The sequence below is a fragment of the Mobula birostris genome, chromosome 1 (assembly GCF_030028105.1).
Source record: "Mobula birostris isolate sMobBir1 chromosome 1, sMobBir1.hap1, whole genome shotgun sequence".
In the NCBI taxonomy this organism is placed as follows: Eukaryota; Metazoa; Chordata; class Chondrichthyes; order Myliobatiformes; family Myliobatidae; genus Mobula; species Mobula birostris.
Window position 1 is genome coordinate 236,428,796 of NC_092370.1, and position 17,625 is coordinate 236,446,420.

The 17,625-nt window shown below is 41.7% G+C and overlaps 1 protein-coding gene across 4 annotated transcripts in view; it reads right to left on the reverse strand.

Annotated features, from left to right (window-relative positions):
* Positions 1 to 17,625, reverse strand: part of LOC140205944 (latent-transforming growth factor beta-binding protein 2-like) — a 496,450-nt gene that overhangs the window by 303,359 nt on the left and 175,466 nt on the right. For all 4 annotated transcript variants that reach the window (XM_072273854.1, XM_072273862.1, XM_072273844.1 and 1 more), the window contains one exon: positions 14,686 to 14,877. In XM_072273854.1, the coding sequence (XP_072129955.1) occupies positions 14,686 to 14,877 (192 nt within the window). The remainder of the gene's footprint in view (positions 1 to 14,685; positions 14,878 to 17,625) is intronic.

Here is a 17,625-nt window from a genome sequence, read left to right on the forward strand (position 1 = left end):
AGCAAAGTACAAGTAAGTGAGTCTGACATCTGTGATGAGTAAATTGCTCGACAGGATTCTGAAGGACAGGATCTACCAATATTTGGAGAGAAAAGGTTTGACTTAGAACAGTAGGCATTATTTTGTGCATGGGAAGTCATAGCTGCCAAAAAATCTTGGAATTCTTTAAGGAGGTAACCAAGAGAGCAGAGCAGTGGATGCTGTCTATAGAGACTTATGTAATACCTTTGAAAACGCTCTTCATGGCAGGCTAGTCTGGAAGGTTAGATTACATGGAAGGCAAAGAAGATAGCAGATTAGTTTCATAATTGGCTTAGTGTTAGAAAGAAGAAGGTGATGGTCAAAGGTCTTTGCTCAAACTGGAGGTCTGCATCTTGTGTGTCACAATGGTCATTGCTGGGATCTTTGTTGTTTGTAATTTATATAAACAATTTGGATGTGAATGCATGGTTAGTAAGCTTGCAGATGGCATGTGCACTGAGGATTGGTAAATTATATCCAGCTTGGTAAATTTCAATCCAGATAAATATGAGGCATTCCATTTTGTGAGATCAAACCATGGTAGGATTTTATACAGTGAATGGTAGAGCCCTGGGGAGTGTTATGAAACAGAGAGACTTAGGAGCACAAGTGTATGGTTTGCTGAAAGCAGTATCACAGGCAGATAGGGTGGTCAACAATATGTTTGACATACTGGCCTTAGGACATTAAGTATAGGAGTATGGAAGTTATGATACAAGATGTTGGTAAGGCCTCACTTTGAGTGTCATGTTCAGTTCCAGTTACCTTATTATAGAAAAGAGACACTGTACTTAAACTAGAAAGAGTACAGAAAGGTTTTACTGAGATGTTGCCTGGACTCGGGGAATTGAATTACACAGACCAAGGCTCCATGGAATATAGGAGATTGGGGGTTGGGTGTGATGCTGATAGAGGTATATCAGATAATGAGGGAGGAAGACAGGGTGGAATCACATAATATTTTTTCCCCAAGGAGGTGGTGCTAAAAACAAGAGAGGATACGCTTAGGATCAGTAGCAAGAGATTTATTTGGTATATAGGTATCATAGGCAGCTTCTTCTTCCAAATGGTGGTGCATATTTGGAAAAAGTTGCCAGAAATAGTATTTGAGGCAGGAATATTAGGAATATTTAAAAGCCATCCAGTAAGTGCATAGATAGGAGGAGTTTAGAGGGCTAACCGCACCCCCCCCCCCCGCATGATGTACATCTATAGATAGGACAAGCTCACCAGAAAAACAATCAGCATGAACCAGTCGAACCAATAAGCACAAGAAGGTCTACAGATGCAGGAAATCCAAAGCAACACACACAAAATGCTAGAGGAACTCAGCAGGTCAGACAGCATCTGTGGTAATGAATAAGAGGTTGACATTTCAGGCTAAGGCCCTTCTTCACAACTGGAAAGGAAGGGGGAAGACAGCAGAATAAAAAGGTGGGGGGAGGGGAAGAAGGATAGCTAGAAGGTGATAGGTGAAGGTAGGAAAGACAAAGGGCTGGAGAGGAAGGAATCTGATAGGAAAGGAGAGTGGACCATAGGAGAAAGGGAAAGAGGAAGGGACCCAGAGCAAAGTTATAGGCAGATGAGAAGAGGTAAGAGGCCAAAGTGGGGAATAGAAGCAGAGGAGAGAGGGAGGGAACTTTTATTTTACTAGAAGGAGAAATCAATATTCATCCCATCGTGCTAGAACCTATCCAGACAGCTTATAAGCTGTTGCTCATCTACCCTGAGCATAGCCTCATCATGGCACAAGAGGAAGCCATGGACTGACATATTGGAATGGGAATGGGAACTGGAATTAAAATGTCTAGCCACTGGGAAGTTCTGCTTTGGACAGATGGAACTGAAGTGCTCAACAAGTCAGTTCCCCAGTTTATGATGGGTCTCACCAATCTAAAAGAAGCCTCATCAGAAGCACTGGACACAATAGACAACCCCAGCAGATTTGCAGGTGAAGTGTTGCTTCACCTGGAAAAACTGATTGGGACACTGAATGGTGGTAAGGGAGTAGGTGAATAGGCAGGTGTAGCACTTTGGCCACTTCCAGGGACAGAAATTAGTGGGGAGGGACGAATGGACAAGAGAATCACTGAGGGACGATTCTGCAAAAAGCGGAGAGTGGATGGAAGGTAAAGATGTGTTTGGTGGTAGGATCCGTTTGGAGATAACAGAAGTTGTAGAGGATGATGTGTTGGATGCAGAGGCTCATGGGTGGTAGGCAAGGACAAGAGGAACTCTTATCACTGTTGAGTGTGGATATTTGGGAGATGGAAGAGATGCAGGTGAGAGCAGTATCAATGGTGGAAGAAGGAAAAGCCCATTCTTTGAAGAAAGAGAACTTCTCTGATACCCTGGAAAAGAAAACTACATCCTTGGAATAGATGTGGCAGAGATGAAGGAACTAAGAAAAGAGAATAGCATTTTTACAGGAGACAGGGTGGGAAAAGGTAGGTATGCCAAGATAACCGTGGGAATTGGTAGGTTTATAAAAGATGTTGGTTGATAGTTTGTCTCCAGAAATGGACCGAGTGAAGTTAAAGGCAGGGTGGAAGTTAGAGGCAAAGTTATTGAAATTCATGAGCTCAGTAAGGGTGCATGAAGCAGCACCAATGCAGTCATCAATGTAGCGGAGGAAGAGTTGGGGAGCATTACCAGGGAAGGTTTGGAACATGAACTGTTCTACATAGCCAATGATTAGGCTGTCATAGCTGGGGCCCATGCGGGTGCCCATGGCTATCCCTTGAGTCTGGGGAAAGTGGGAGGAGCCAAAATAAAAATTATTTAGGGTGAGGACCGGTTCTGCCAGATGGAAGAGGGTGGTGGTGGAGAGAAACTGGTTGATTATTTTATTAAGAAAGAAGCTAAGAGCTGTAAGGCTTTCTTGATGGGAAACAGAAGTGTATAGGGACTGAACATCCATGGTGAAAATGAGGCGGTCAGAGCCAGGGAATTGTAAGTTACTGAGGAGATTGAGAACATGAGAATTGTCGTAGATGTCAGTGGGATGGGATTAAACCCAAGGGGGATAAAATAGATTTGAGGCATGCAGACAGGGGTTCCGTGGAGCAGGAGGAAACAGAGACAATGGGCCTACCCAGAGAATCAGGTTTGTGGATCTTGGGTAGGAGGTAGAAGCGAGCAGTGCGGGATAAGGAAACTAAGTTTAGTGGCAATGGATGGGAGTTTTTCAAGAGCTGATGAGTTCAGTGATGGTCTTGGAGACAGTTTTCTGATGGTCCAGAATGGGGTCCTCTTCAAAGGGTAGGTATAAGGAGGTGTCTGAGAGTTGCCACCTGACCTCAACAAGGTAGAGGTCAGTCCACCATATCACAACAGCACCCCTTTAGCTTAGCGGTTTGATGGTAAGGTTGCGATTGGTGCAGGGAGAATGGAGGGCAGTGTATTCAGAGGGGATAAGGTTCGAAGAGGAGAGAAGATGATGAAATTGAGATGGTTGATGCCTCTTCAGCAATTCAAGACGAAAAGATCCAGAGCAGGCAGAGAACCAGAGTCAGGTGTCTAAGAAGAGGAGGAGGGTTAAAGATCAGAGAATGGGTCATCAGTAAGGGGGGTGGAATTCTTGCCAAAGAAGTGGGCTTAGAAACAAAGGCATTGGAAGAAGAGCTCAATGTCATGACAAGCATGGAACTCACAAGCTATACGACTCTATGAGTGTATGACAAGGCTAACAGGGCCATGTTTCCCTCCAAACTGCTTACCATCTTGACTTGGAAAATCATCTGACACAGTATAGATTCTTGAACCTCCCGTTCAATAACACGTCATTTGGTAGAATTGCAGCAGTTCCAAAGTGGCTCACCATCAATGGCAATTATAGGTATACAGCACAGAAATGGACCCTTCGAACCCACTGGTCTGTGCCAAATAAAGTGCCTAACTGAGCCAGTCGCACTTGAACTCATTTGGTCCATAAACTTCGAAGCCATTCCTATCACATACCTGTCCAACTGCCATTTAAAAGTTATTCTATACCTGCCTCAACCAGTTTCTCTGGCAGTTCATTTTCTATATGAACCACCTTTTGTGTTCTTATTAAATCCTGTGTAAATCTATGCCAATGAGTATTTGACTATGTTACCCTGGAAAAAGAAATGAGTGCATCCACTTTCCCTATGTTCCTCATAATGTTATATACGCTATAAGATGCAAGATTGTTTAATGTACTTTCTAGTACACAAATAGAAAGGAGAATGAAATATTTGTTACTCCATATCGAATGCAGCAACAAACACAATAATAAAAATAACACAATAAATATAAATACATAAGGTAACATATATACTGATACATATCAATAGCAGGTATAAAAAGAGCTGCACTTCAGTCAGGTCTGTGTTCAAGGTTTAATAAGTGGAGCTTCTCGGGAGCTTCTAGGCAGTTTTCTCTGAGTTGGACAATCAACATCAGGGTGTGCGTAAAAAGAGCTAGCTTTCAATCAGAAAAGCGCTCAAAATTTTAAACTCAGAGCTTCATGGCAGTTTCTCTGAGTTGACTAGTGACCAATCAGCAAAAGGGATTAATTAGAAAGGCCAATAAAAATAGCACAGGTGCAAGCAGTCTTTGAGATTGAGACCAACCTCCCCAGGGAAAGATCTGATATGCTGTGTTATGCTAAAAATATCTAGGAGATGGAGCGCTCTTAAGTTGCTGCATTTTTATAACAGAGTGTGGGAGGAGGGAAGATTACCAAGTGCATGGAAAGAAGCAGTAATAATTCTAATAAGGAAACCTGGCAAGGATCCATCAAAACCTACTAGCTACAGACCAATAGCATTAACATCAAATATATGCAAGATAAAGGATGATAGCAGAAATGTTATCATATGAGCTTGAGAAGAGGAAAATGCTGGCAAATTATCAGAGTGGTGTTAGGAAGGGAAGGAATTCCATGGACTCAGTGATAAGGTTAGAGACTGAAATAAGAAAGGGCCAGGCAAATAAAGAGTCAATAGTTGCTGTGTTTTTCTAACATAGAAAAAGCGTATGATATGATGTGGAAGGAAGGATCGTTAATTAACCGCACAAAATGGGGGTTGGTAGGAGAGTTTTTAACTGGATTAAAGATTTTTTGTTTGGTAGAAAAATTTGAATTTGGATTGGATCAGAATTATCAAATCAGTACATAGTGGGAAATGGCACACCTCAAGGTAGTGTGATTAGCCCATTACTTTTCATCATTATGATCAATGACGTCTTCACAAGGGTACCAGTGGATATATGTAGGTCACTGTTTGTGGATGATGGGGCCTTGTGGAAAAGAGGCAGGAACATGGACCATATAATTAGGAAACTACAAGGAGCAATTGATGAAGTGGTGGAGTGGGGTTATGATTCAGGATGTAGATTATCAGGAGAAAAAAACCCAAACTGTATTTTTCACCAGGAAAAGAATTGAGGTAGGAAAGAAGTTAAGGATGTATGGGATTGAATTAGAAAGGGTTGGATCATTTAAATTTTTGGGAGTTATATTTGATTCACGATTAACATGGGCAGACCATATCAGGAAAGTTGAGGAGAAATGTAAAAAAGTAATAAATGTGATGAGATGTTTGACTGGTAGGGAATGGGGAGCAAGTTGTTTAGCATTGAAGAGAATGTATGTGGCTTTCGTAAGATCTGTGTTGGACTATGGAAATATAGCATATGGATCAGCAGCTAGGTCTCATATAAGGAAATTGGATGTGACTCAGGCTCAGGCTTTGAGAGTGTGCAGTGGGGCTTTTAAAATATCACCGGTATCAGCCCTACAGGTAGAAGTGGGAGTAATGCCTTTGGAACTATGAAGGATGCAATTGATGGAAAACTACGGGGCTAATTTGCAGGGGCACAATGATTCTCACCCTGCAAAAGGAGTGTTGCAGGAGTGCTGGGAAAATGGGAGGTTTCAGAGGGATAACTTTAGTCGGGTAGGGAATATTGCTAAAGAATGTGGAGTGTTTGATCTAAGGATAAGTGCTTCAGTAGTTTATCCAGTTGTAGCTCCATGGAAGATTGTATGGCCTGACATAGACTGGCATTTTTTAGAGGTAAGAAGGAAAGGAAAATATGAAATCGATTTGGTAAGTGCATTTGACTGTCGTGTGATGGAAAAGTATAGTGATTATACTCAGATTTATACGGATGGTGCTAAGGAACCTGAAACAGGAGTGACAGGGTTTGGGATGGTTGCACCAGCAAAAGGAATTGGAATCAGCAGAACATCTAATAAGTTAGGGGTGTATACAGTGGAGATGCTGGCAGTGTTTTGTTGCATTGCGATGGGCGGAGAAAGCTAGACAAGTCAAAGTGTTGATATGCTCAGATTCATTCTCAGTTCTAGCAAGTTTAAGGTCTTTTCACTCAAACAGTCGGCAAGATGTACTTTATGAAGTCCTTCAGTCAGTCACAAGAGTTGCAAATCAGGGAGGTCAGGTAAAATTTCTGTGGGTTCCAGCACATGTAGAGGTGAAGGGGAATGAGAGGGTGGATGAGTTGGCAAAGAGGGCATTAAAGAAAGAAAATATAGAAATGCATATTAGTATCAGTAAAGCAGAGGTCAAGTGTGTAATCTGGGAAAAAAACAACCTAATGTGGCAAGAAAGATGGGGCAGTGAGGGGAAACGGGGGGCATTTATATCAAATACAAAAGAGTATTGCAGGTACTAGGTTCTGAGTTGGATGATCAGCCAAGATCATACCGAATGGCGGTGCAGGCTCGAAGGGCCGAATGGCCTATTCCTGCACCTATTTTCTATGTTTCTATGATAGTGGATACACAAGACAGGAAACTGTGTGGACTAGGTTAAGGCTGGGGCACTGTGCGTTAAACAAAACATTGAAAATGATAGGGAAACACTAGACAGGATTGTGTGAGGAATGTCAGGAAAAGGAGTCAGTAAAACATGTTGTTATGAGTTGCAGGAAGTATGGGGTACAGAGAGATGACGAGAATTAATCTAAGGGAATTGGGGGTGCCGGAATTCACATTAAAAGGGTTGCTGGGCATGGGTGAGACAGCACAGGTCAGGGTATTTTTAGCTTTCTTAAGGTATACAGGGTTTTTTTAATATAGGATATGATGGATAAGCAGGAATAGACTTCTAGGATGGCCAAAGATGGGAGGATAAAGTGTAGGTTAGGGTAGGTATGTGTGTGTGATTGGGTGAAGGGATTTAGAATGTAAATCTATTGCATACTCCAGAGCAGAAGGTGGTGGTAATGCATTATAAAACTGGGTGCCAACCGCCGTAAAACAAGACGGAGAAGCGGCAGCAGCAGTTTTTGAGCAGCCATTTTTGTGAGTGTACCAATGTTTAGAGAGGCTTAGGCAAGATCAGACTTGAATGAGGTTAACTGTTTGGTAAGGTACTCTCTTTCTATTCTTATTTGTTTATTCCTTGTCTGTTATGGCATAGGAGTTTAGTGAGAATGGCTCTAATGGCAGTGTTTTGTACTGAATGAGGGATGTGGAAAGTCTGGGAGACCTTGAAACACTTGGATAAACACATATGCACCAGGTGTACTGAGCTGCAGCTCCTAAGGGAATGTATCAAGGAACTGTAACTGGAGCTGCAGCTCAATGACCTATGACTAATATGGAAGAAAGAGGAGGTGATAGACAAGAGCTACAGGGAGGTAGTCACCCCTAGATTGCAGGAGAGAGGGAACTGGATGAATGTCAGGAGAAGGAAGGGATATGCACAGCCAGTGTAGTGTACACCGGTGGCCATTGCCTTCAGTAATAAGTATACAAATTTCAATACTATTGAGGGTGATGACCAACCAGGAGATAGCCACAGTGACTGGGTTACTGGCCCTGAGTAAAGGTGCTGTGGCTCAGAAGAGCAGAGAGGTGAAGAGGACTGCAGTGTTGAAAGGAGATTCCCAGGTCAGAGAAACACAGATGAGGTTCTCTGAATGTGATAAGTACTCTATGATGGTATGTTGTCTCCCTGCTGCCAGATCAGGGATGTCTTGTATCTGAGCATAGCATTCACAAGGGTGAGGGTGAGCAGCCAGAAGTTTTGGTGCATACTGGCACCAATGATATAGGTAGACGAGGTGAGGAAGTCATGAAAAAAGATCTTAGAGAGCTATGTAGAAAACTGAGAAACAGTATATCCAGGTTAGTAATCTTTTGGTTGCTGTCTGTGTCATGTGCCAATGAGGGGAAGAATAGGATAATTTGTTAGGTGAATGTGTGGCTGAGGAACTGGTGCAGGGAGCAGAGGTTCAGATTTATGGATCATTGGGATCTCTTCTGGGCAAGGTAGGACCTGTGCAAAAGGGATAGGTTACAGCTGAACCAGAGGGGATCCAATATCTCTGTGAATAGGTTGGGTAGAGTTGTTTGGGAGGGTTTAAATTAATTTGGCAGGAGTATGGGAACTGGACTGATAGTACTGAAGATGAGGTAGCTTGTTTACAAACAGAGGCAGTGTGTAGTGAGGAGAGGCTGTTGACAGGGCAAAATTGCAGTCAACACGAGGAATTGCAACATAAAGGTGGAGAAAATCAAAAAGGGTGAATAAAGGACTGGAGGTGTACATGAAAGAGTGCAGTATATAGAATAAAGTAGATGAATTTGTAGCACAGTTACAGATTGGCATGAATGCTGTTGTAGGCATCACTGAATCATGGCTGAAAGAATATTATAACCGGAGCTTGATGTCCAAGGATACACATTTTTCAAAAGGAAAGGCAGGAATACAGAGGGGTGGTGCTGCTCTGTTTAAAAAAAAATGAAATCTAATCTTTAGAAAGAGGTGACATATGGTCGTAAGGTGTTGAATCATTGTCAATAGAGTTAAGAAACTGCAAGGGTAAAAAGACATTGATGGAAGTTGTATACAGACTCCCAAACCATAAGGATGTGGTATACAAATTACAATGAGAGATAGAAAACGCATGCCAACAGGAGAATGTTACAATAGTCATGGGGATTTCATTATGCAGATAGATTGGGGAAAATCAGGTTGGTGTTGGATTCAAAGAGGGGGACTTTCCGGAGTGTCTGCAAGATGGCTTTTTGGAGCAGCTCATGGCTGAGCCCACTAGAGGATCAGTCATTCTAGATTGGGTGTTGTGCAACAAATCAGAATTGATTAGAGAGCTTAAAGTAAAAGAACCCTAAGGGGTAAGTGATCATAAGGATAAGGTCTTGGGTTACTTGGAAACACATGACAAACTAGGCCATAGTCAGCATGGTTTCCTCAAGAGAAAATCTTGCCTGTTGGAATTCTTTGAAGAAATAACAAGCAGGATATACAAAGGAGAATCAGTTAACACTGTGTACTTGGATTTTCAGAAGGCCTTTCAGGTGCCACACGAGGCTGCTTAACAAGCTATTATAGAATTCATTACAGTATTACAGGAAAGATCCTAGCATGGATAAAGCAGTGGCCAATTGGCATGAGGCAAAGAGTGGGAATAAAGGGAACCTTTTCTGGCTGGCTGCCGGTGACTAATGGTGTTCTACAGAGGTCTGTGTTGGGGCCGATTCTTTTACCATTATATCTCAATGATTTGGATGATGGAATTGATGGCTTTGTTGCAAAGTTTGCAGACAATATGAAGGTAACTGGAGGGGCAAAGAAATGGTAGACGGAATGCAGTGTTGGGAAGTGTATAGTCATACACTTTGGTAGAAAAAATGAAAGAGTTAACCATTTTCTAATAGGAGAGAAAATACAAAAAAACTGAAGTTCAAAGGGACTTGGGAGTGCTCGTGCAAGATTCCCTAATTTGCTGGTCGATTCTGTGGTGAGGAAGGCAAATGCAATGTCAGCTGAAAGGATGTGCTGAAACTGGAGAGGGTTCAAAGGAGGTTCACAAAAATGATTCCATAATTGAATGTTTTGTCAAATGAAGAGTGTTTGATGGCTCTAGGTCTGCATTCACTAGAATTCAAAAGAATGAAGGTTGACCTCACTGAAACCTATTCAATGGTGAAAGACCTTGAGAGATTGGATATGGTGAGGATGTTTCCTATGGTGGGAGAGTCTAAGACCAGAGGACACAGCCCCAGAATAGAGGGGGGTTGTTTTAGAACAAAGGTGAGGAGGAGTTTCTCTAGCCGGAGTGAACCTGTGGAATACTTTGCCACAGGCAGGTGTGGAAGCCGTCTTTATGTATATTTAAAGCAGAAGTTGATAGATTCTTAATTGGTCGGGGCATGAATGGCATGCCCTGATTGGGGCTGAGAGGAAAACTGGATCAGCCATGATGCAATGGAGGAACAGACTCGATGGGCCAAATGGCTTAATTCTGCTCCTATATCTTATGCTTTGGTGGAGTATAAGAAATGCAGGAGAACAAAATAAAAAGAAATCAGGAGGGCTAAAAGGCATGAGTTGCCTCAGCAGACAAGTGAAGAAAAATCCTGAAGACTTTTAAAGATATGTTAAGAGCAAAAGGATTACAAGGGACAAAATTGGTCCACTGAAGATCAGAATGGTAACCATGTGTAGGGCAAAACTGATGGAGGAAATGTTAAATGGATTTTTTGCATCTGAATTTACTCAGGAGACAGACACAGTCAAGAGTAGTGAGGTAAAACAGCATAGAGTTCATGGACCCTACACAGAATACAGAGGAGAAGGTCTTGAGGAAATTAAGGTGGATAATCCACAGGACCTGATGAAGTATTCCCTTAGACCCTGCGGGAGGCAAGTACAAAAACTGCATCGGCTCTAGCAGAGGTATTTAAATCATCCTTAGCGACAGGTGAGGTACTAGAGGATTAGAGGACGGCTAATGTTGTTCCACTGTTTAAGAAACGCGCTAAAAATAAACCAGAAAATTGTAATCTGGTGAGCCTAATGTTGATAGGACAAACCAAGGTAGGCCTTACACAGTGAATAGTAGTGCACCAAGAAATACTGTGCAACCAAGGGATCTGAGAATATAAGCCCATAATTTGTTGAAAGTGACATCACAGGTGGATAGCATCATCAAGGAAGTTTTTGGCACATTGACTTCATAAAGCAAATTTATATAAGATGTTGGTGATGCCTATTTTTGATTATTGTGTGCAGTTTTGGACTCTTATCTACAGGAAACATGCAAGAAAGGTTGAAAGAATACAGAAAAAATTTACAAGGATGTTGTTAAGAATGGAGGCCCTGAGTTGTAAGGAAAAAATGAATAGGTTACGACTTTAATCCTTAGAACATAGACTGAGGGAGGTTTGATAGAGATAGACAAATTATGAGAGGTATAGATAGGGTAAATGCAGACTTTTTCCACTGTGGTTGGGTGGAACTAGTACTATGGCTCTATAATCTCCCAACTTTTGCACTCAATGCCCTTAACTGGGGAAAAGCAACATGCCAAAAGCCATCTTCTCCACCCTGCTGAACGGTGACTCTTACTTGCCTGGAGCCAGATTCAAATTTATTTATCTTGTGTACCAAAAGCTCCATGAAATGCATCATTTTCATTAACAACCAACCTAAGGATGTGTAGGGGGTTGTCCTCAACTGTTGCCACAGATTGCACTAGCATGCCCACAATATTTGGCAAAACAACACAAGCAGGAACAACAAAACAAACAACAGTAAAGCGAGCCCCTATTCCACCCAGTCACACACAGACATATCTTTAACCCCAGGACAGACCACTTCTGGGACTCTAGTCCTTATCTCTGGACCTTCAAACTCATAGATATCAGGCCACCAACATCCAGTCCCTGGCCTGTCTCTAAGACATCAGGCCTCTGACTTCTGGAAAAGTAGATCTGGGGCTTCAACCATCTGCTTTGCCCTTCACACCTTGTTGACCTCTGAGTATCAACCCCAAGAACTTGCAGATCACAGAATTTCAACAATGTAGTTAAACTCCAAAGTCCTTCTGTTCAACAACACCCCTTGTGCAAGTCCCATCCTGATTGACCTTCCAACATGCAACACCTTGCAATTACCCGAATGAAACCCTATTTGCCATTCCTAGGCCACTTACCTAGCTGATCAAGAATCCCTTGTAATTTTTGATAACCATCTTCACTGTCACTGATACTATTTTAGTAACATCTGAAAACTTACTGAACATGCCTTGTATATTCTCAACCAAACTGCTGATATAGATGACAGACAGCACCAGCCCCTGAGATACACCACGCAAGTTCAAGTTTATTGTCACTTCAACTGTATACATGTGTACCGGCAAATGAAACAAGACCAAGGTGCAACATGGGTCATATAACTCATACACAACGCATAAAGTAATATTACCACAAAAAAATTAACAAATAATAAAGTGAAGTGACATTGCAAGTTAAAAAGTAAACAATATAATGCTATTGGCACTTCATATGTGGTGAGACCTGGGTGGTGGCAGGGAGTTCAGTAGTCTCATGGCCTGGGGAAGAAGCTGTTTCCCACCCCATCAGTTTTTGTCCAAATGCTTCAGTACCTTCCTGCCTGAGGTAGAGGTCAAAGAGATTGTTGGATGGATCATTGACAATGCTAAGGGCCCAGTGTAAACAGTGCTCCTGCTTAAGTATCGTAGATGAGTGGAGGAGAGCATGAAGGTCATCTCAGCAGTCCTCACAATCCTTTGCAGGGTCTTGCAGTCATATGCCTTGTAATTTCCATACCAGACAATGATGCAGCTGGTCAGGACACTCTTAATGGTACTCCTGTAAAAATTGGTTAGAATGGGGGAGGGGTGGTGCCTCATTCATCTCAATCTCCTCAGGAAATGGAGACATTGCTGCGCTTTCTTGACTAAAGAGGTGGTGTTGAGGGACTAGTTGAGATTTTTCATTATGTGCACTCCCAAAAACTTGGTGCTCCTAACTCTCCCCGTGAAACAGCTGTTTATGTGTACTGAAGTGTGGTCAGCCTACACTTTCCTAAAGTCCATAATCGTACAACAGCAGAGTGAACAGCAATGGGCTGAGCACATGGACCTGTTGGGTGCCAGTGCTCACAATGATAGAGCTGGAGAGGTTACTGCCAACATAATTAATTATGGTCTTTCTATCAAGGAGTCCAAGATCCAATTACTGAGAGAGGTAGTGAGACCCAACAAGGACAGCTTACCCACCAGCTTCTGAGGGATGAACATATTAAGTGTCAATAAATAGCATTTCTGGCATATGAGGCACTATATTCCAGGTGGGGCAGAATGGAATGGAGTACAAAGACTATGGCATTATCAGTGTACTGATTTGAGCAATAAGTGAACTGGAAAGGGACCAGTGTAGCAGAAAGATGGGATTTAATGCAATCCATAACCTGACATTCAAAACACTTCATTATTGGTGAGGTCAGTGCCTCCATGGGCCTCCAGTTTGAGAGAAAGATCCTTTCACCATCACTCTCTGCTTCCTACTATCAAGCCAACTGTGTACCCAATGAGCCTCTTCTCCCTAGGTTCGATATAATTTAACCTTTCAGCGCAACTACTATATAGAGCTGTATCAAAGGCCTGAAGTCCATATTATTCTGCCCTCATTGACCTTCTTGATCATATTATGAAGCAAATCAGCCTAGATCGTAAGACACAAACCCATGCTGACTATCCCTAATTACACTCTACCTCTCCAAATACATATACATCTTATTGCTCAGAATCTTCTCCAGTAATTTACTGGTCTAGAGTTCCCAGGTTTTTCTTTGCAACCCTTCTTAAGTAAAAGCACAGCACTCATTACCATGCAGCCTTCCAGGACTTCATCTGTGGCTAACGATGATGCAACTATCTCATACAGGGCCCTGCTTGTTTCTTTTCTAGCCCTTTAGGGTGTTCTTGAATATACCTGGTCAGGCCCCAGAGATTTGTCTGCTTCAAACATTTTTAAAATATACAGTGTCTTTTACTGTAATGTGGAATGTCCCTAAAACAACCCCACTAAATTTCCCCCATTCTGAAGATTTCATGTCATTCTTCACAGTGAAAAGAGAGGAGATGTATTCATTGAAGACTTTGTAGCTCCAAACATAGATGTCCGCTTTGTTCTTTGAGGGTCTCTATTCTCTCCTGAGTTACTCTTTTTTCCCTGAATATAGACAAAATATCTTTGGATTCTTTTTAATCTAATTTGGTAAGGCTATCTCATTCCCCCACCCACTTTTTGTTTTCAAAATTAATAAGAACTCTCATTACTGGAACTTAGCATTGGTAGTTGACAATAAATACTGGCAATGGTCTGATCTCAAAAATTAATCTTAAAAATGAATCCAAAAATTCATACCTGCATGCATCTGAGTACGTACAACAAGCAAATTTTTTCAAGTGTTTTCTTGTGGAATAAGTGAATGTGTAATCCTATGTATTTTACGTTTACATTGAAATATCAGTTGTGTTACTGCGCAGTTTTAAGAATTCCAGACTAGAAATCTTACACAAATGATGACACACACTTTTTCAAATTATCACCACATAAACATGAATGATTCATAGAAATGTAGAAAACCTACAGCACAATACAGGCCCTTTGGCCCACAATGCTGTGCCCAACATGTACGTACTTTCGAAATTACCTAGGGTTGACCATTTTTCTAAGCTGCATGTGCCTATCCAGGAGTCTCTTAAAATACCCTATTGTATCCGCCTCCACCACCATCACCAGCAGCCCATTCCATGCACTCACCACTCTCTGCATTAATAAAAACTTAACCCTAACATCTCCAACAAAGACAATTGAATGAAATTATTTACCTGGCTGATTAGAAAGAGGGAGAGTGTAAACAGACTGTGTGTTAGAAGAATCTGCACGTGATGTCTTTGCCACTGTCTGTTTTTCACGAGGTATCGGAAGATGGCAGAACTTCCCTGTTGAGTTTGATGGGCACCAGCACTTGTCCCTTCCAATGCAATATCCTCCATTCAAACATGGGATCTGGCAAAAATCTACAATACAATTAAGTTGGTAATTAATTACATGTGCTCAAACTCTAGGATCAAGAACAGGAATTTTATTACACATGATGAAACTCAAAAGATAATTGAAAGCAATTAATTTCCTTTATTTTGATTTGTACTTGATTTGTTAGATTATTACTTAATAACTATTATCAAATTTTCCACTCTTTATGCAATTTACTATTTTTTATTTTTGCTAAGAGGTTCATTGTTCAGCCTTTCCTTTTTCTCAAACAAATAATCTTTTGGTTAAAATATTGGAATTGGTTTATTGGTTTAACATGTACCAATATTCATACAAATCAAATCATTACAGTGATCTGAGGCAGTACCAGGTAAAACAGCACAGAACGCAGAATAAAATGCAACAGCTACAGAGAAAGTGCAGTACATGTAGACAATGAGATCTATGTATACAATAAGGTAGATTGAGCTGAAGAGTCCATCTTATCAGAGGAACCACTCAATAGTCTTATAACAGTGGGGTAGAAGCTCTCCTTGATCCTGGTGCTACATATTTTCAGGCTTTTGTATCTTTTGCCTGATGGGAGAGGGCAGAAGAGAGAATGTCTAGGGTGTGTGGAGCTTTGATTATGCTGGCTGATTTACTGAGACAACGAGGTGTAGACGGAGACTAGGAGGAGAAGCTGAGATGTGCACAGCTGTATCGACACTTTATACACTTTTTTTTTGAAGTCACACATAGAGCAGTTGCCATATCAAGCAGTAATAGATCCATTGTTTAGGAAAGGCTCAAAAAATAAGCCAGGAAAATATGTCAGTGAGTCTGACATCAGTAGTGGACAAGTTATTGGAAGGTATTCCGAGGAACCAGATATAAAAGCATTTGGATATTCAGGTACTGATTAGGAATAGACAACATAGTTTTGCGTGGTAGGTTGTGTCTAACCAATCTTACAGAGTTTTTCAAGGAAGTTACCAAGAAAGTTGATAAAGGAAAGGCAGGGGATATTGTCTACATGGACTTTAGTAAGGCCTTTGACAAGGTACACCTGGGACGTTGGTCAAGAAGGTTCAGTCGCTTGGCATTCAGGATTTGGTAGTAAATTGGATTAGACACTGGTTTTGCAGGAGAGGCCAGAGAGTGGTAGCAGATGGTTCTTTCTGACTGGAAGCCTGGTACCAGTGGTGTGCTACAGGTGTGCTGGGTCCATTCTTATTCGTCTTCTATATCAACGACCTGAATGATAATGTAGCAAACTGGATCAGCAAATTTGTGGATTTCACCAAGGTTGGGGGCATAGTGAAGAGCAAGGAAGGCTAACAAAGCTTACAGCAGGATCTAGACTAGCTGGAAAAATGGGATGAGAAATGGCAAATGGAATTTAATGCAGAGAAGTGTGAGGTGTTACACTTTGAGAGAACAAACCTGGGTAGGATTTACATGGTGTGCAGCTTGGCACTGAGGAATGTGGCAGAGCAGAGGGATCTTGGAGTTCAGATCTATAATTCCTTGAAGGTGGCGTCACAAGTAGCTTGGGTCTTAAAGAGAGCTTTTGGCACATTAGACTTCAAAAATTAAAGTACTGAGTATAGGAGCTGGGATGTAATGCCAAAGTTGTCAAAACAATGGTGAGGCCTAATTTGGAGTATTTTGTGCAGTTCTGGTCACCTACCTACTGGAGATAGAAACACAGAAAACCTTTAGCACAATACAGGCCCTTTGGTCCACAAAGTTGTGCCGAACATGTCCCTACGTTAGAAATTACTAGGGTTACCCATAGCCCTCTATTTTTCTAAACTCCATGTACCTATCCAAAAGTCTCTTAAAAGACCCTATCGTATCCATTTCCACCAACGTTGTCGGCAGTCCGTTCCACGCACTCACCACTCTCTGCGTAAAACGCTTACCCCTGACATCTCCTCTGTACCTACTCCCAAACACCTTAAACCTGTGCCCTCTTGTGGCAGCCATTTCAGCCTTGGGAAAAAGCCTCTGACTATCCACACGATGAATGCCTCCCATTATTTTGTACACCTCTGTCAGGTCACCTCTCATCCTCCGTTGCTCCAAGGAGAAAAGGCCGAAATATATTGATAATATTGAAAGAGTGCAGAGAAAATTTACCAGGATGTTGCCAGAACTTTAGTGCCTGAGTTGTAGGGAAAGGTTGAATAACTTAGGACTTTATTCCCTGAAGCATAGGAGAATGAGGGGTAATTTAAAAGAGGTACAGTATACAAAATTGAGGGTAAAATGCATGCAGGCCTTTTCCACTGAGGTTGAGTGAATCTAGAACTAGAGATCATGGGTAAGGGGAATATGAGCAGGAACATCTTCACTCAGAGGGTAGTGAGAGTTCGATTTCAACATCTAAGAGAAATTTGGGTAAGTACATTAATGGGAGGGTTATGGAGGTCTATGGTCCAGGTGTAGATTAATGGCAGTAGGAAAATTAATAGTTTAGCATGTACTAAATGGGCTGAAGGAATTGTTTTTGTTCTATAGTGTTCTATGACACTATGACACCTGAATAGGATGCTTTCTATATTGCTTCAACAAAAACTGGTAAGGGTTGATGAGAACATGCTAAATCGCTTTAACCTCCTGAAGAAGTAGAGACATTGGTAAACTTTCTTGGTTATGGTATCTATGTGGTTGGACCAGGATGGGTTATTGTTGATGTTAATTCCTAAGAACTTTTGCTCTCAACCATATCAATCTCAGCACTGTTGATGTACTGTAGAAAGGAGCATGTGCACTGTCCCCTTGCT